The 16,486-nt window shown below is 45.7% G+C and overlaps 1 protein-coding gene across 1 annotated transcript in view; it reads left to right on the plus strand.

Moving 5' to 3' along the window:
• Positions 1-16,486, plus strand: part of CLTC (clathrin heavy chain) — a 2,794,584-nt gene that overhangs the window by 2,146,080 nt on the left and 632,018 nt on the right. The window contains exon 29 of the mRNA XM_044054892.1: positions 13,592-13,631. Coding sequence (XP_043910827.1) covers positions 13,592-13,631 — 40 coding nt within the window. The remainder of the gene's footprint in view (positions 1-13,591; positions 13,632-16,486) is intronic.

Genomic DNA, 16,486 nt, shown 5'->3' on the forward strand with positions numbered 1-16,486 from the left:
AGGACTGGGTTGAAAAATAAGATACTATTAGATCTTTAACAGACCTGGGGATGCCAAAGCTTACTTAGCATGAAAAGCAGATGTAATGAAAGTTTGTATTATCCAACAGGAACCGAGGATCTTAAGTGCAAGACAGAGATGAAACTCTAGTCACTGATGGTTGGCAATTAAATTCTAGACTACTGATAAAGGTACAAGACAACTTTTTTTTACTACTTTAATGTAACACTGGGAACAAATGATATTCCTTCATCAATGAAAGAGGCAGTGGGTCTGGTAATTCCCAAAGAAACAAGATACAGCTTTGCCTCTATTCTTGTATACTTATTTTAGTGTGCTTTGTTATGATTACAGATTATTTATGGCAATTACAGTGAAAAAGGCAGCGAACTGTGTACACCACTTGACAATTATCAATGTGCATTTATGGGAGGAAGGCAGACCTTTCGTAATAAATTGAAAACTGGACTGTTAAAGAAAGCTGGTCATCGTCATCATCAGCCATTGCTACTAACTCCAGATGCAAAGGTGCAGTCTTATTTATTTATTTCACTTTGATAACCAAGTAAAGTAGATTGGTCGACAGACCCTTTTCAGCTACAATGTGGGCAAGAAGGTGTACAGTGTAACATCATTGCACAGGTAGTAAAGTTGATATACACTGTTACGATATAAACACAAGTACAATACAATGCAGTAAATATTTCAACTACGTTTAGCCTGCAAATACTGTTCACAGTATTCAGCTAGGTCTCTGTGATTTACGTTCTTAAACACAACATTCAGCTGCAACACAGGACAACAGATGAACAAACATGGTTGCATTCCATACATGAAAAGGCATATATACAGTCTGGCTATATGTATTATGTACAGTGTAAATTAAACAAACTAGTGTACAGCTACATCATTAAATATTTGGACAGCATTGTATTGACTGTTGAATGATCCAAACATTATCCTTAAAGCTGTTACAAGATGCCTCTAAGAGATGCCCCATAGGTTTTGACTTGAATGCCACAAAAATATGTTACTGTTTAATGTCTTGTGGGAAACTGTTCTAAACAGTTAGGGTCTCTCTCTCTTACAAGATTGCTACCAATTAGACAAATTACTCCCCAAGACAAAACACTAACTAAACCCAAATTCAAAAATGCCACTTGTGTGAGCCTTCTCCAGATGAGGACTTGCTATTTGGAACACTCTTCCAAATGACATTAAAAATAACCAAATATTACAATCCTTCACAACTTGACTGAAAGTGTACCTTAACAGATGCTCAAGTAGATCACCACTGCAGTAGCTTAAGTTATATGGGGTGCACCCTGTCAAGAATCGGACATCTGGCTAAAAAAAAAATCAAAGATTTTGGGTTCTTTCCATGCTCCAGTACATCTAAGGAGACAGGAGTGTGCAGGTACAAAAGCATATGGGTTACAAAATTTAGAACTTTTTTCCTTTCATGAAAAAAAAAAGTAGAACACAAATGTAATTAGTTATATGCTAGGAGAACGTGGAAAGGTAAGGCTATAGGAAAACCCAACCTGGGTGACAGAAAGCAGTAGGAATAAGAACTAAAAATAAACACAAAAGAAGCTCAAGAAATGGGGGGGAGGGAGAAGGGAGGGTGTTAGTACTGCAACAGTGATCTATCTGAACATGTACTGATTATGCCAAGTTGACTTACACTAATGTACTATGTTCATCATTAGATCTATGGTGCAATAGCCTATGCTATACTGGACAATTACCAAAGACTAGGCAGTAAGGGAAGAGAAAGAAGGGTTAGCATCCAGGAGTCCCTGGACAGCAGTTCTGCTAAAGCTGCTCTTGATCTGGGGAAGGAGTGAATAGTACAGTTTTGTACCTACCATAAATGTAGATGTCCGATAGATATGCAACTGCAGTCCTGACATATGGGTTGTCCTGCCTCAGGCAGCCCTTCGGTCGGCCAGATTCCAAAGTCTGGGTCCGGCGTCGGCCGATGTCGCCCCCTCCCCGACATCAGAGCGGCTGGAGTACAAAGGCATCAGCCGACGCCATCTTCTTCAGTGTTTCTTGCCCCAGATGCCAGGTGCCCTCCAAGGAAGGCTAAAGTTGCACAACAGTAATAAACAGATACACCATAATATATAACCCCAGCTGATAGGTAAGGGGAGAAAGGACCCAAAAGGGAAAAAACAGAGGGGTAGGAGGGAGGGAAAACCTGACTGCAGTTGCATATCTATCGGACATCTACATTTATGGTAGGTAGGTACAAAACTGTACTATGTCCTTCAAGAATGCAACTGCAGTCCTGACATATGGGTTGAATACCATAGCCAAGCTGGGGGTGGTAGGACTAAGCAAGAGATGGTGTAGCTAGAAGGCTCTGCAGGACTGCCGAAGCAAAGCCTGCTCGGGATCTGGAGTATAATGGCAGGTTGTAGTGTTTGGTAAATGTATGCACGGAGCTCCATGTAGCAGCCTCTAGAATATCTTTTGCAGCCACTCCTCTTAGAAAAGCTGTGGATGTGGCCACAGCTCTGGTGGAGTGTGGTCTAATATTAGCTGGCACACTTTTCCCATGGAAAGAGTAACAGAATCTGATGCAGTGTCCAATCCATTTTGAGATAGTTTGGTGACTGCTTTTCCTTGCACTCCAGCAGCATAGGCTACAAACAGTTGGTCAGACTTCCTGGTGGACTTTGTTCTGTCCAAGTAGTAGCGTAGTTATCTGTGAATGTCTAAAGTATGTAGCAGCTTTTCCCCTTTATTTTGAGGGTTAGGAAAGAAAGTAGGCAGGTGAATTGCTTGGTTTAGAGACACTCTGGATATCACCTTAGGCATGAATGAAGGATTGGTCCTAAGGGTAACTCTGTCCTGATGAAAGATGAGAAAAGGAGGAACTGCCATGAGGGCCTGTATCTCCGAGACTCTTCTTGCTGAGGTGACTGCCAACAGGAAAACCGTTTTCCAAGAGAAATTGCATTTCTGAAGATGCTGCTGGTTCAAAAGGAGGAAGAGTTAATTTTTCCAAGATGTAGTGAGGGTCCCATGCAGGAATGGTAGCTTCCTTGGAGGTTTGATATTCTTTATGCCTCTTAGAAACTGTCTTAGCAAGGGATGCGAAAACACAGGTGGATCACAGTTGTAATGTGCTGAGATAGCTGAAGCATGGATTTTGATGGAAGAGTATGAGAGGCCACTGTGAAACATTTCTGCCAAGTATTGTAATATCTGAGGTATGTTCATTAGTGATGCATCCTGGCCCTTGTTGACATTCCAGATGGTGAATCTCTTCCATTTGGCCGAATAGGTTTTTCTGGTGGAAGGTCTGCGTGCCTCCAGCAAAATTTCCTGAACTTTTTCGGAGAGGGAGTCATGGGTCTCAGTCATGGAACTCTCCAAGTTGTCAGCTTTAAGGTTTGCAGGTTCTGATGAAAAGTCTTGTAATTGTGTTGAGTCAGGAGCAGAGGCCATTGAGGCAAGGGCCACGGTTTGGTGTGAGTTATGCTCAGTAGCAGTGGATACCAGTGTTGCCTTGGCCAGTCTGGAGCTATCAACATTCCTCTTGGTTGTTCTGCCTTGATCTTCAGTAACACCTTGGTACAGGGGGGAATGCATAAATTGTTAGAGCATTCCAGCTGAAGGAAAGAGCATCCGTTCTCCAAGCTAGAGGATGGTGTATCCTTGTGTAGAACCTTTCCAGGTGTTGATTGAGATGAAATGCAAAGAGGTCTATGTCTGGTCTTCCCCATGCAGATGTTATTTGTGAGAAAATGCGTGGGTGTAGCATCCATTCGTGTGGATCCAAGAAATTGCTGCTCAACCTGTCTGCCAGAACATTGTCCTTGCCCGGAACAAACTGGGATTGCAAGTAGATGTTCAGTTTCAGGGACTTTTCCCAAAGAATCATTGTTAGTCTGCAGAGGGGGTAGGAATGAGTGCCCCCTTGTTTGTTTATGTACCACATGACAGTGGTGTTGTCTGTCCTTATTAGCAGATGACCTTGCTGAAGAGTTTTTCCAAAGGCTTCTATCGCATGTATCACTGCCAACATCTCTTTTTGATTTATGTGCTGATGCATCTCCATGGGAGTCCATTGCCCTTGAATGCATCTGCGTCCATATGCCCCCATCCATGGTCTGGCGTCTGTTGTAATAGTTTGACTTGTTGGAGCTTTGTTGAAAAGCATGCCTTCATTTAAGTGACTTGCTTGAGCCCACCACAAAAATTCCCTTTGCAGGCATGGTATGAGTAGTATTATGTCTTCTAGGTTGTGGCTGTGTTGCGACCACAAGCTTTTTAGGTACCATTGCAGCTTTCTCATCTGTAGTCTTGCCAGAGGGATTAGAAGAATGCAAGATGCCATGAACCCCAGGGCCTGCAGGGTCTTCCTTGCGGTCAGGTGGGTTAATTTTGCTAGGCCTTTGAAGTAAGCTGTTAAATGCTCTTGTTTCTCCTCTGTGAGGAAAGCCATTTGTAGCTGTGTGTCCAGCTTTGCTCCTAGAAAAATAATCTCTTGGGATGGCAGTAATCTTGATTTTTAAATGTTGACTGTGTATCCCAAAGCCTGCAGCAATTGAATGACATAGTCCAAATGTTTTATCAAGGTCTGTTTGCTGTCTGCTTGTATTAGGCAGTCGTCCAGGTAAGGGTATATTTGAATCCCCTGGAGTCTGCAATGTGCCACTACTGATGCCAGGCATTTTGTGAATACTCTGGGTGCAGTAGATAAGCCAAACGGCAATGCTGAGAATTGATAGTGCTCTGTTCCTGCAAGAAATCTGAGGTATCTTCTGCAACTGTGTCTGATAGGGACATGCAGGTATGCCTCCTTGAGGTCAGAGTAACCAGCCAAGACCCCTTGCCCAGCATGGGAAGAAGTTGCTGTAACGTCAGCATCTTGAATTTTGGCACCATGAGAAAAGTATTTAGAACGGACAAGTCCAATATAGGCCTCCATTGTTTTTCTTTTCTTGGAACAAGGAACAGTCTTGAATAAAATCCCTGGCATTGTTCCTGAGGAGGAACCTTCTCTATTGCTTTTATTTGTAACAGCTTTGAGACTTCTATGAGTGCCTCTGCCCTTTGATGTTGTGGTAGGTTTGGCATGCCTTGTCCCGTTGGTAAGGTATGGAAGTGGAACCTGTAACCTCTTGTAATCCAATTGTCCTTTGTTATAATGTGCCAGTTTTTTGAGAATAGAGATAATTTTCCGCCTAGAGGTGCTTCTCTTTGAGCCTTGGTAGGTGGAGTGAAAGGTAAGTCATTGTGATTGTCCCTGTGGTGCAGGTGAACTACCTGTGCCACTTCTCTGATTTTGTGGTTGCCATTGGCGTCCCCTGTAGGAGCCTCGGTATTGCCCTCTACCTCGTGCATGCCTGTTCTTTCCCCTTTGAAACTTGTCAGAGTCTGGAAAGGACCAATTCTTTGAAGGCCAATTCCTGCTGAACCTTGGTGGCAGAACCTGGAGGAAATCCTTTACTGTCTGTACTGATTTTGCCTTCTCCTCAATAGATTTCAACACATCCTGAGCATTAGCACCAAAAAGCTTCTGTTTATCCAGAGGTGCATCCAGGAGCTTTACTTTAACATGATCCGGCAGTGGCTGTTCTTTCAACCAAGCATGTCTACGGATAACAGCCCCTGTCATAGCTGCCCTACATGAAGCCTCCAATGCATCATAACCACACTGAAGAAAATGATTACTAACCTGCTGAGTATTATGAACCAAATCCTGCAATGCCTTTCTATCTATAGGCTCAGGAGAGGCTAGCTTTTTCTGCAAATCATCCAGTAAATAATCCTGGTACTGAAACATATGAAAAAGGCAGTTAAGTGACCTCATGGCAAGGGTTGAAGAGGTATAAACTTTTTTACCCCATCTCTCCAGGGACCTTGCTTCCCTGTCAGCTGGCAGTGGATTCTTGGCTGAGGAGGCAGCCACTCCTTTGGGGCCCTGTGAAATAGTTTCTAGATCCACAGAGTGGGCCTTAAAGAGATGCTTGTGAGTGTCAGGGACCCTGCAATATCTGTCTGGCTTGACAAGAGCAGGAGGGAGAGAATCAGGGGAAGCACTGGAGTCGGAGAATACATCATCCAGGACATCCAAAACTGGAGGGATAGCTAAATGTCTGTGCTGGGGTAACTTAAGGAAGGTACGTAGGCCTTTTCCTAGAATCAGAAAATTCCTGACCCTGCCACTTAAAATGTTCCCTCATGGAGTGGAGGACTTCACCGAAAGAAAAATCCTCTGGAGGAGAGGCAGAGGGAATTGATTCCTCAGCATCAGAGTCCTCATAGGCCTGGAAGGATTCTTCTTGGGTAGCTGAATGCTCTGAATCCCCAGAGGCTTCATCTGAAGAGAGGTTGTCTGCCTGCTCAGTTCTAGGCCTTTTTTCTGCAGGCGGCTGAGAACCTCTGTCTGGGTGAGGCTGAGACCCCCTGATAAGAGAGATTAGATCTGCAGCCAGAGACATGATCTGTCTATCAGAAGAAGGGGCCTGAGAAGTAGGTTGGGCCTTGGCCTGGCTGGCGGCCTAAGCACGTGCAAAGGCCTTGATGGACATGGATACAGGAGGCCTAGCTGCCCCACGTGCAGGGGTAACTTTGTCCACGGGAATGGTGTCGGGTAGATACAGAACTTCGGTTTCTGGAGGAAAATCAACAACCGGCACCGGTGTAGCCTCCGAGACCGAGGAACGTGTTAACACAGTGTCGTCGGCCTGGAGCGGTTGAATTACTGCTTCCGAAGGGACCGAAGCACTCGCAGAGGACTTGGGCGTTATATCGGTGGAAGAAGCGGGCCGAGGATGTCGGTCCTGGTCCTTTTGTTTTTTGGTAGTTTGTGCTGTCGGTTGTTCCGACGGCATATAATAGGATTAAGCCAAAAAGTCTTGACAAATTCTGCCGGCGCCTGAGTGCGCTTATTAAAGCAAGCACAGGCAGCACAGGCCGAGACGTCGTGGTCTGGGCCCAGGCAAGGGAGGCAGTAAGAATGGAAGTCCTTATGAGGTATTTGTTTACCACAAGACAAACAATTATTAACTTTCTCAATTTGTTCTGACATCGGCTGAGGCAGAAAAATGTTCTAGCGGGGTACTTAGCTTTTAGATGACTTCGGTAACTGAAAACACAGAAGCTGATCGACCGGCACTTGCGAACTGCTTCTGCTTCGGGCACCGCGCGACAAGAAAGACTGAAGAAGATGGCGTCGGCTGATGCCTTTGTACTCAACAGCTCTGGCGTCGGGAGGCGACATCGGCCGACGCCAGACCCAGACTTTGGAATCTGGCCGACCGAAGGGCTGCCTGAGGCAGGACAACCCATATGTCAGGACTGCAGTTGCATTCTTGAAGGACATCTTGTAATGTTTAGTGATGGTGTGTACAGATGACAAATTTGCCATCTGTAGAATACTTTGAGTCCACACCTTTCCAACAAGCTCTTGAAGTGGCCGGAACTCTGGAAGACTGAGATCTGACCCTGAAATGAAGTATCTTTACATGGTGAGTGTAACAAAACTGGACAGCATGGGATAACCATTTGAAACAGTTTCGTTTGGAGACTGCTTATCCCCTATCTAAATGGGGACTTCCCGAAAAGGTATCTCCTGAAGACCCCTGTGTGTAATTTCCATTCATGAGGAGCTGTTCTGGACCTGCTCAGCATGTCTGCTAAAGTACTATGCTCTGACAGAATGTAAGTGACTTGTAGGGATACACAGTGCTGAACTGCCAGCTCCTGGGCAATCATGGCTAGCCTGCATAGGAGATACAATCCGGTTTCTTCTTGCCTGTTTATGTACCACATGATAGTGGTGTTGTCTGCGATTACTAAAACAGATCTTGGAGGCCACAAATAAGTCAATGTTTTCAGTGTACTTACCTATGCCATCATTTGACGTTTATGTTCTTCTTTTTGAAATGATGGTCCCAAAGAACCTACAAAGTACAGTTGTGTACACTTACCATAAATGTAGATGTTCAAGTGTAGTTACTGTTGCAGTCATCACATTTGGTTTATTCCTGCCAGGGTAGCCCTTGGCCGGCCCGAATACCAGACACTTAGTATTTCTGCATCGGTTGCTGTCGCTTCAGGACTGCTGTCAGGTCGTCAGTAGTATAAAGTAAGGCAGCCAATGCCATTACATTAGTTTTTCTTGCCCTAACATGTCAGGAGCTCCCAAGTGGGAGCCAGGTTCTGGTGGAAGAACCCCACCAGTAGAAAGTAAACACCAAAATGTCCCTTGTAAGGAGAGGGAAGAAAGAAGAGGGGGATAGAGGGAGGGAAACCAGGACTGCAACAGTGAATACACTATCTACATTTATGGTAAGTGTACACAACTGTACTATGTTCTTCGTGTTTCACTGTTGTAGTCATCACATTTCGGTTGATTCCCAAAGCTGAGGAAAAGGGTGGAGGCAGTCAAGAAGACTAGGGATTGGCTAGGATGCCCTGCAAGACTGCAGAAGCAAACCCTGTCCTGGATTTGGAGAAGACAGGCAGGTGGTGATGTTTGGTAAAAGTGTGAACAGATGTCCAGGTGGCAGCTTCCAGGATGTCCCTGGTGGGGACTCCTCTGAGGAAAGCTGTTGGAGTGAGTCCTGACCCCCTTGAGGGGACGCTTTCCATGTTGCTTGTAGCAGAAATGGATGCAGTGTGCTATCCATTTGGAAATTGTTTGGAGATGACTTTGACCTCTGCCCCTGCAGCAAAGCTAACCAGCAACTGATCAGACTTTCTGAAAGATTTAGTCCTGTCTAGATAGAATCTGAGCTGTCTGTACACATCTAAAGAGTGCAGGATCCTTTCCCCTTTGCTCTGTGGGTTAGGAAAAAGGTGAGCAAATGAATGGATTGGTTGAGAGCCACACTGGACATCATTTTGGGCATGAAGGATGGGTTAAGTTCTGAGGGAAACCCTGTCAGCATGGATGATGACGAAGGGTTCAACAGCCATGACTGCTTGTAGCTCAGAGACCCTTGTGGCTGAAGTGATGGCCAGAAGGAAAGCTGTCTTCCAGGAGAGAAGTTTCAGCTCTGCTGAAGACGCTGGTTCAAAGGGGGCAGGGTGAGCTTTTCCTACACAAAGTTAAGATCCCAAGCTGGGGTTGGTGCTCTTCTGGGTGGCCTCAAGTTGCTAGCCCCTCTTAGGAATTGTTTGATCAGAGGGTGTGGGGAAAAAGGGCTGCTCAGTGGGGAAATGAGCAGAGATAGCAGAGGCATGAATTTTAATAGAGGAAAAAGAGAGATCACTGTGTAGCAGGGTCAGTTAAGTAATCCAGTATGAGAGGGAGGGAGGGTTGTGCCATATAGGCTCCCTTAGCCCGAATCCAGGTGCAGAACCTTTTCCATTTGTCAGCATAACACTTTTTAGTGCTAGGGCATCTGGCCTCACTTACATCTAGAACCTGTTTACTGAGGTTGGCAGATTTATCTGTGGTTAGGGAATAAGCCAGGCTGCCAAACTGAGGGTCTGCAATTGGGGATGCATGAATTATCCTTCCCTCTGGGTCAGGAGGGTTGGGGTCTGTGTGAGATGCCATGGTGGCAGTGGGGACAGGCTGCACAGCAGTGGGTACCAGTGCTGGTGAGGCCAGTCTGGAGCAATAAGAATTGTCTTTGGCTTTTCCTCCTTTATTTTGAGCAGTACCCTGGGGATGAGAGATAGTGGTAGAAAGGCATAGACCGACAGATGGACCCAGAGAAAGTATAGGACATCCACTTTCCAAGCCATGCAGTGATGCTCCCTGGTGCAGAACTTGCTGAGCTGATGACTGGTGTGGGAGGCAAAGAGGTTGACCTTCGGGTTGCCCTATTTCTGAGTTATTATGGTGAAGGTTCTTTTGTCTAGCTGCCACTTGTGTGGGTCCAGAAGATTTCTGCTCAAGTGGTCTGCCAGAGAGTTTAGAGAACCTGGCAGGAATTGAGCTAACAGGTGGAGTTGCATGACAGAGGCTGTGTGCCTAAGGGTCATGGCCAGCCTGCATAGAAAGTAGGAGCGAGTCCCTCCTGCTTGTTGATATAACATATCACAGTGGTATTGTCTGTTTTGGTCAGGAGAGCCCCTGGGGAGAGAAGGGGCTTTAAAGCTGTCATGGCGTGCTAGACAGCTATCATCTTTTTTTGGATGATGTGCAGATGGATTTGCTGTGGGCTTCATTGGCCCTGTATGCACATGCCATCCAGGTGTGCACCCCAGGCATAGTCTGATGCGTCTGTGGTGAGGGTCTGGGCATCGGGGGGGGGGGGTGGTGAGAAAGGTAGTCCCTTATTGTGGGAGTATGCTGCTGCCCACCAAAAAAAATATTTTCTGAGGCAAGGTATCATGGGTATAATAGTCTTCAGGTCTTGACAGTGTTGACACCAAAGGCTTTTTAGTTACCACTGAGGTTTCCTCATATTCAGTCTGGCATATGGAATGAGTAGAATGCAAGACGCCATGAACCCCAGAGCTTGCAGGATTTTCCTTGCAGATATAGCTGGGGTCTGGTGGCTAGTTGAGAGAAGCAGGCTGTCAGGTAAGTTTGCTTTTCGGGTATAAGGAATGACATCTGGGATGTTGTGTCCAGGCTTGCTCCCAGGAATATAATCCTTTGGGTGGGTACTTGTTTGGATTTCTTTTCATTGACTGTGTACCCTAGGGAGGTTAGTAGGGACTTTCCAAAGGCCAGGTGCTTGATCAGCTTTTCCTGGCTGTCTGCCTGAATTAGGCAGTCATCTAAGTATGGATAAATCTGGATATTCATTTGTCTACAAAAGGCAATGGCCGGAACCAGACATTTTATGAAAACTCTGGAAGCAGAAGATAAGCCAAAGGGAAGTGCAGAGAACTGGAAGTGCAGAGATCCTGCCCTGAAACGTAGATATTTCCTGCATGATTCCCTGACAGGAATGTGGTGGTAGGCTTCTTTTAGGTCTAGGGTGGCTAGCCAAGCATCCTTGGACAGCAATGGTAGCAGCTGCTGGAGGATGAGCATTTTGAATTTTGGTATCGGCTGAAAGGTGTTTAGAATGGCTAGAAGGAGGATGGGGCGCCATATGTCCTCTTTTCTGGGTACCAGAAAAAGTCTGGAGTAGAAACCTTGGCCTTTCTGTTCTGCAGGAACGTACTCTATTGCCCTCATAGAGAGCAGGGAAAGGACTTGCTTTTGCACCTCTGCCCACTGGTTTGGAGGTAGATCTGGGAACCCTTTTGGAGTTGGAAGGGTGTGGAAAAAAATTTGTATCCCTGGGACATTATGTTGAGGATTCAGCAGTCACTGGTAATGGTGTCCCAGGTGCTTGCATGAAAGGAGAGTTTTACTCCTATGGGTAAGTGAAGGTGGGCAGAGGGAGGGGGTGGGGAAGGAGAGTCATTGTGAGTTCTTACCATGAGGGGGTGGCTTAGAACTCCCTGTTTTGGAAGTGGAGGATGTCCACTGTTCAGATCTCTGCATTCCCTGTGGCTGCTGTCTGGGGGGGGGGGTCTGCTTCCACAGGGTCTGGGTTGAAATGACCTGAAGGGAGCAGGAAAGGACCAGTACTTGGAGGGACAATGCCTGCTGAACCTGGGTGGCTGGACATGTAAGAAATCCTTAACTGTCTGCATTAATTCTGCTTTATCTTCCATCTTTTTTTTTAAGACCTCTTCTGCCTTAGTGCAAAGGTGCATCCAACAATTTAGATTTAACATGGTCTGGGGTAAGGGTTGTTCCTTAAGCCATGTATGCCTTCTAAGGACAGAATCGATGGCTGCTGCCCTGCAAGAATCTTCTAGGGTGTCAAAACCACAGCGCAAGGTGTCTTTAGTTACTTGACTTGCAGAATGCATTAACTCTTGGAACTCTTCAGATTCTGCACAAGCAGGAAAGGAAGACATTTTTTGTTTGAGGAGTTCCAGGGTATGTTGCTAAAATTTTAGGATATGGAACTGGCAATTTAGTGCTCTGATAGCAAGAGTAGCAGAGGTGCATACTATACATATCGGAGTTTGAGGACTGTAAGCGAAAATATCTAGCTACAATAAGGGCCTGACGATGGATAGTTTGGCACTGAACAAAGCACAGAAGCGACAGTGGGGGACGTCATGGTATGGGGCTAAACAAGTGATGCAGTAAGAATGGAAGTCTTGGTGTGGTATTTGCTTTCCACAGGCGAGACAATTGTTAACTTTTTCTGACATTGGTTAGTGCAAGAAAAAAGGATCCCCAACAGAGTACTTAGCTTTAGAAGACTTCAGCTTCAATTCGGAAGACAAAACTCTGGTAGCGGCCGACCGGCACTCGTGCAAACTGCTTCTGCTTTCGGGCTCCGCAGCAAGAAAGACTGATGTAATGGCGTCGGCTGCCTTACTTTATACTACTGAAGAACTGATGTCAGTCCTGAAGCGACAGGAACCGAAGCAGAAATACTATGCCTCTGGTATTCGGGCCGGCAAAGGGCTACCCTGGCAGGGATAACCCAATTGTGACGACTGCAACAGTGAAACACGAAGAACATCTGGAATCCTTTGGCTACAGGTCTGGAATAGAAACCTTGTCTCTTTTCCTCTTCTGGTACTAGCTGAATTGCCCCCATGTTTAGGAGGGAAAGTACTTGTTTCTGAGCCTCTGCCCATTGATTTCTTGGGCAGATCTGGCCAACAGTATGGAGTTGGCAATGTGTGGAAATGAAATCTGTATCCCTAGGACACTATATTTTAAACCAATTTGTCCTGGGTTATAAGTTGCCAGTTTTTTACATGAAGAGCCAGTTTTCCCCCCAAAGGGGCAGCTAAAACTACGCTTGGTAATTTTAAAGGGACATCATTGAGACTTGTTTACCATAGGGAGGTGTCTCCAGATTTGAAAGTGGAGGCACCCCATTGCTTAGTTCTGAAACTCCCTTGGGACTGAAACCTTGTGCATTTGGAATGTCTGGGTTTGGCTTGAGTGGCTCTGGAAGGAACTGGAAAGGACCAGTTCTTAGTAGGCCAGTGCCTACTAAATCTTGGAGATTACACTTGTAAGAAATCTTTCACAGTTTGCATACATTTAGCTTCATCTTCCACCTTTTTTAGAACATCTTCAGCCTTATTACAAAACAGACAGTCCTGCTGCAAATGTGCATACAACAATTTTGCTTTAACATGATCAGGCAGAGATTGTTCCTTAAGCCAAGCATGCCTTCTAAGCACAGATCCAGTAACAGCAGCCCTGCAAGAGGCCTCCAAATAATCAAAACCACATTGCAAAGTATGTTTTCCAACTTGTTCAGCTGAATGCAGTAAATCCTGTAATTCCTTCTTTTTCACACAGTCAGAAATCAACATAATTTTCTGTTTAAGCAGTCCCATGATATGCTGTTGATATTTTAGAATATGGAATTGACAGTTTAAAGCCCTGATTGCCAAGGTTGCAGAAAGTACAGTTTTGTATCTACCATAAATGTAGATGTTCGAGTGCGCATACAGCTGCAGTCATCACACTTGGGTTATCTGCCGTCAGGCGGGTCCTCGGTCGGCGAATTCAAAGTCTAGGTCGGCGTCAGTTGTCGTCGCTTCTTCCCTGATGTCAGTGCGGCAGGGGTATAAAAGAGGCAGTCAGCATGCCATTTTCTTCAGTTTTTCTTGCCCCAGATGTCAGGTGCCCCAGAAAGGTTGTACAAGGCAATACATGATGTTATGTAAACATAGATAAGTAGATAAATCAAAACAGTAGTTGCAAGCAAATACATCATATAGGAATACCCCAAATAGGTTGTATGTTAAAAGGTGTTTGTCATAAGCTCTGTCCTAAGGGGATGGAGGGAGGGTAACCTGGACTGCAGCTGTATCGCACTCTAACATCCTATCATTTATGGTAGGTACAAAACTGTACTATGTTCTTACGTGCATACAGCTGCAGTCATCACACTTTGGTAGAATCCCAAAGCTAAGTAAGAAGTGGCTGGTACTAAGCAGAATTAGGAGAGGCTAGAATGCCCTGCAGGACTGCTGTGGCAAAGAAGCCAGCTCTAGATTTTGAGTATAGTGGAAGGTGGTAGTGTTTGGTGAAAGTGTGCACTGAACTCCCAAGTAGCTGCTTCAGGAGGAGAATGTCCTTGGTAGGGCCCCCTGAGGAAAGCTGCTGAGGTAGCTGTAGCCCTGGTGGAGTGGGATCTGATGTATACAGGCACTGATTTTTCCATGAAATGAATAACAAAAGCGTTTATGCAACACAAGTGGGCTATCCATTTTGAAATAGTCTGTTTGAGAAATGGCCTTTCCTTGTAGCACCTGTAGCATAGGCACACAAAAGAGCTGCTCAGATTTCCTGAATGACTTTGTTCTGTCCAAGTAATAACGAAGTTGCCTGTGAAAGTCCAAAGGAGTGGAGTAGCCTCTCCCCTTTGTTCTGGGATTTGGATAAAAGGTAGGTAAATGAATAGTCTGATTTGAAGCCACACTGGATACTACCTTTGGCATGAAGGTAGGGTTGGTTGCTGTGAAACCCTGTCCACTGGATGGAAAATGATGAATAAGGATTTTGCCACAGCCATGAAGGCCTGTAATAGAAAGCTCCGAAACCCACGTGCTGAGGTAATAGCCAGAAGCAAAGCTGTTTTCCACGCATGGCACAGTATTGTAACTCTGCACTTTGAAGAGGCCGGCTCCAAAAGGGAGGCAGTGTCAGCTTCTCCAATATGAAGTTGAGGTCCCAAGCTGGAGCTGGTGGCGGTTTTGCATGGGGGTTTTATATTTTTTGCCCTCTGAGGAACTGCCTTAATAGAGGATGTGAGAATAAAGGAGGATCCGTATTGTATTGTGCTGAAATTGCTGAAGCGTGGATCTTGATGGAAGAGAAGGAAAGGCCACTGTTTTAATATCTCAACTGCGGTACTGTAAAATCTGTGGTATATTTATTACGCCCAAGGATTCTGGCCCTTTGCAACCGATTCAGGAGCAAAATCATTTCCATTGGCCAGATGGAGAAGTTTTTCCTAGTAGAGGGTCTCCTGGCCTCCAAGATGACATCCTGTACCTCCTTGGAGAGGAGAGCCTGTTGGCAAATTAAGGTATTTTCCATGCAGCTAAATTTAGAGTTCTGAGCTGGCTGTGAAGGATCTTGTAGTTGTGCTGTGACAAAAGAAGAGGAACTTCAGGTAGGATCCATGGTGGTGAGTGTGACAGGTTGTTTAGGAGAGGATACCAGTGCTGTCATGGCCAGTCTGGAGCAATGAGAATCATTTTTGGCCTCTCTGCTCTGGTTTTTAATAGGACTTTGGTCAGTAGAGGTATTGTAGAGGCTGGGAAGGCGTGAGACTGTCCAAGTACTGTCCAACTGAATAGATAGTGCGTCCACTTTCCAGGCCTGCGGATGATAGGTCCTTGAGCAGAATTTTTCCAACTGGTAATTGCTGTGGGAAGCAAATAGATCTATGTCTGGCTGTCCCTATGCTTGAGTTATCTTTGAGAAGACTTGAGGATGCAACTTTCCATTCCGTGGAGGGTCTGTCATATTTCTGCTTAAGTTGTCTGCCAGAGTGTTTTCCTTCCCTGGCAGGAATTGTGCCTAATAGTTGAACTTGCAGAATTTCAATGCTGTGTTCCACAGGGTCATAGCTTGCCTGCATAGTGGGGGGTATGAATGCATCCCTCCCTGTTTGTTCGGCAAAATGTACCACATGACTGTGGTGTTGTCTGTCCTTATCAATAGCTGGCCGGTTGCAGTAGGTCCTTGAAAATTCAAGAGCATTTTGCACAAGCTAGCATCTCCTTTTGGTTGATGTGTGTAGGTGCATCTGTTTTTGGGACCATTTTCCTGGATGCAGTCTGGTCTCTGCCATGTGTGTGCTCCCCATGCGTAGTCTGAGGCGTCTATTTAGTGACAGACTTGCCTTGCTTGTGGTGGTTACAGAAAGGGAGACACACGTGTTTCTTTGGCATGCTTGAGCCCACCACACAAAATTCCTTTTGAAGGCATGGAATGAGTGGTAAAATTGTTTCCAAGCTGTGTTTGTGTTGAGACCATAAGTTTTTTTAGGTACCATTGTAGATGTCCTTCATGGATGCATCTGCAGTCATAACAGCTGGGTTGTCCTGTCGTCAGGCAGCCCGTCAGTCGGCCGGATTCCAAAGTCCGGGTCCGGCTTCGGCCTGATGTCGCGACTCCACCCGGCGTCATCTCTGCTGGTCTTAGGTATAAAGGCATCAGCCGACGCCATTTTCCTCAGTCTTTCTTGCCGGCGTGGCGCCAGCAGCAAGCGGTTCGCAAAGTGCCGGGTCAGAGTCGGATCAGGATCCAGAGATTACTTTTACCGAATACTACTTGAAGACTTCTAAAGCTAAAGTACCCGTTGGGGACTCTTTCTTGCCTCAGCCGATGTCAGAAAAAAGTTAATAATTGTTTAACCTGTGGGAAGAACAAATACCTCAAAAGATTTCCACTCTTACTGTCTGCCTTGTTTTAGGCCCAGCCCACGCAGCGTAGCAGCCTGTTGGAAACTGCACGGCTTCCTTCAAGCGCAATCGTAGTTGCAGCAGTTTTGGCTGATTGAAT

Source organism: Protopterus annectens, chromosome 13.part0, assembly GCF_019279795.1.
Source record: "Protopterus annectens isolate FY-2018-M chromosome 13.part0, PAN1.0, whole genome shotgun sequence".
NCBI lineage: Eukaryota > Metazoa > Chordata > Ceratodontiformes > Protopteridae > Protopterus > Protopterus annectens.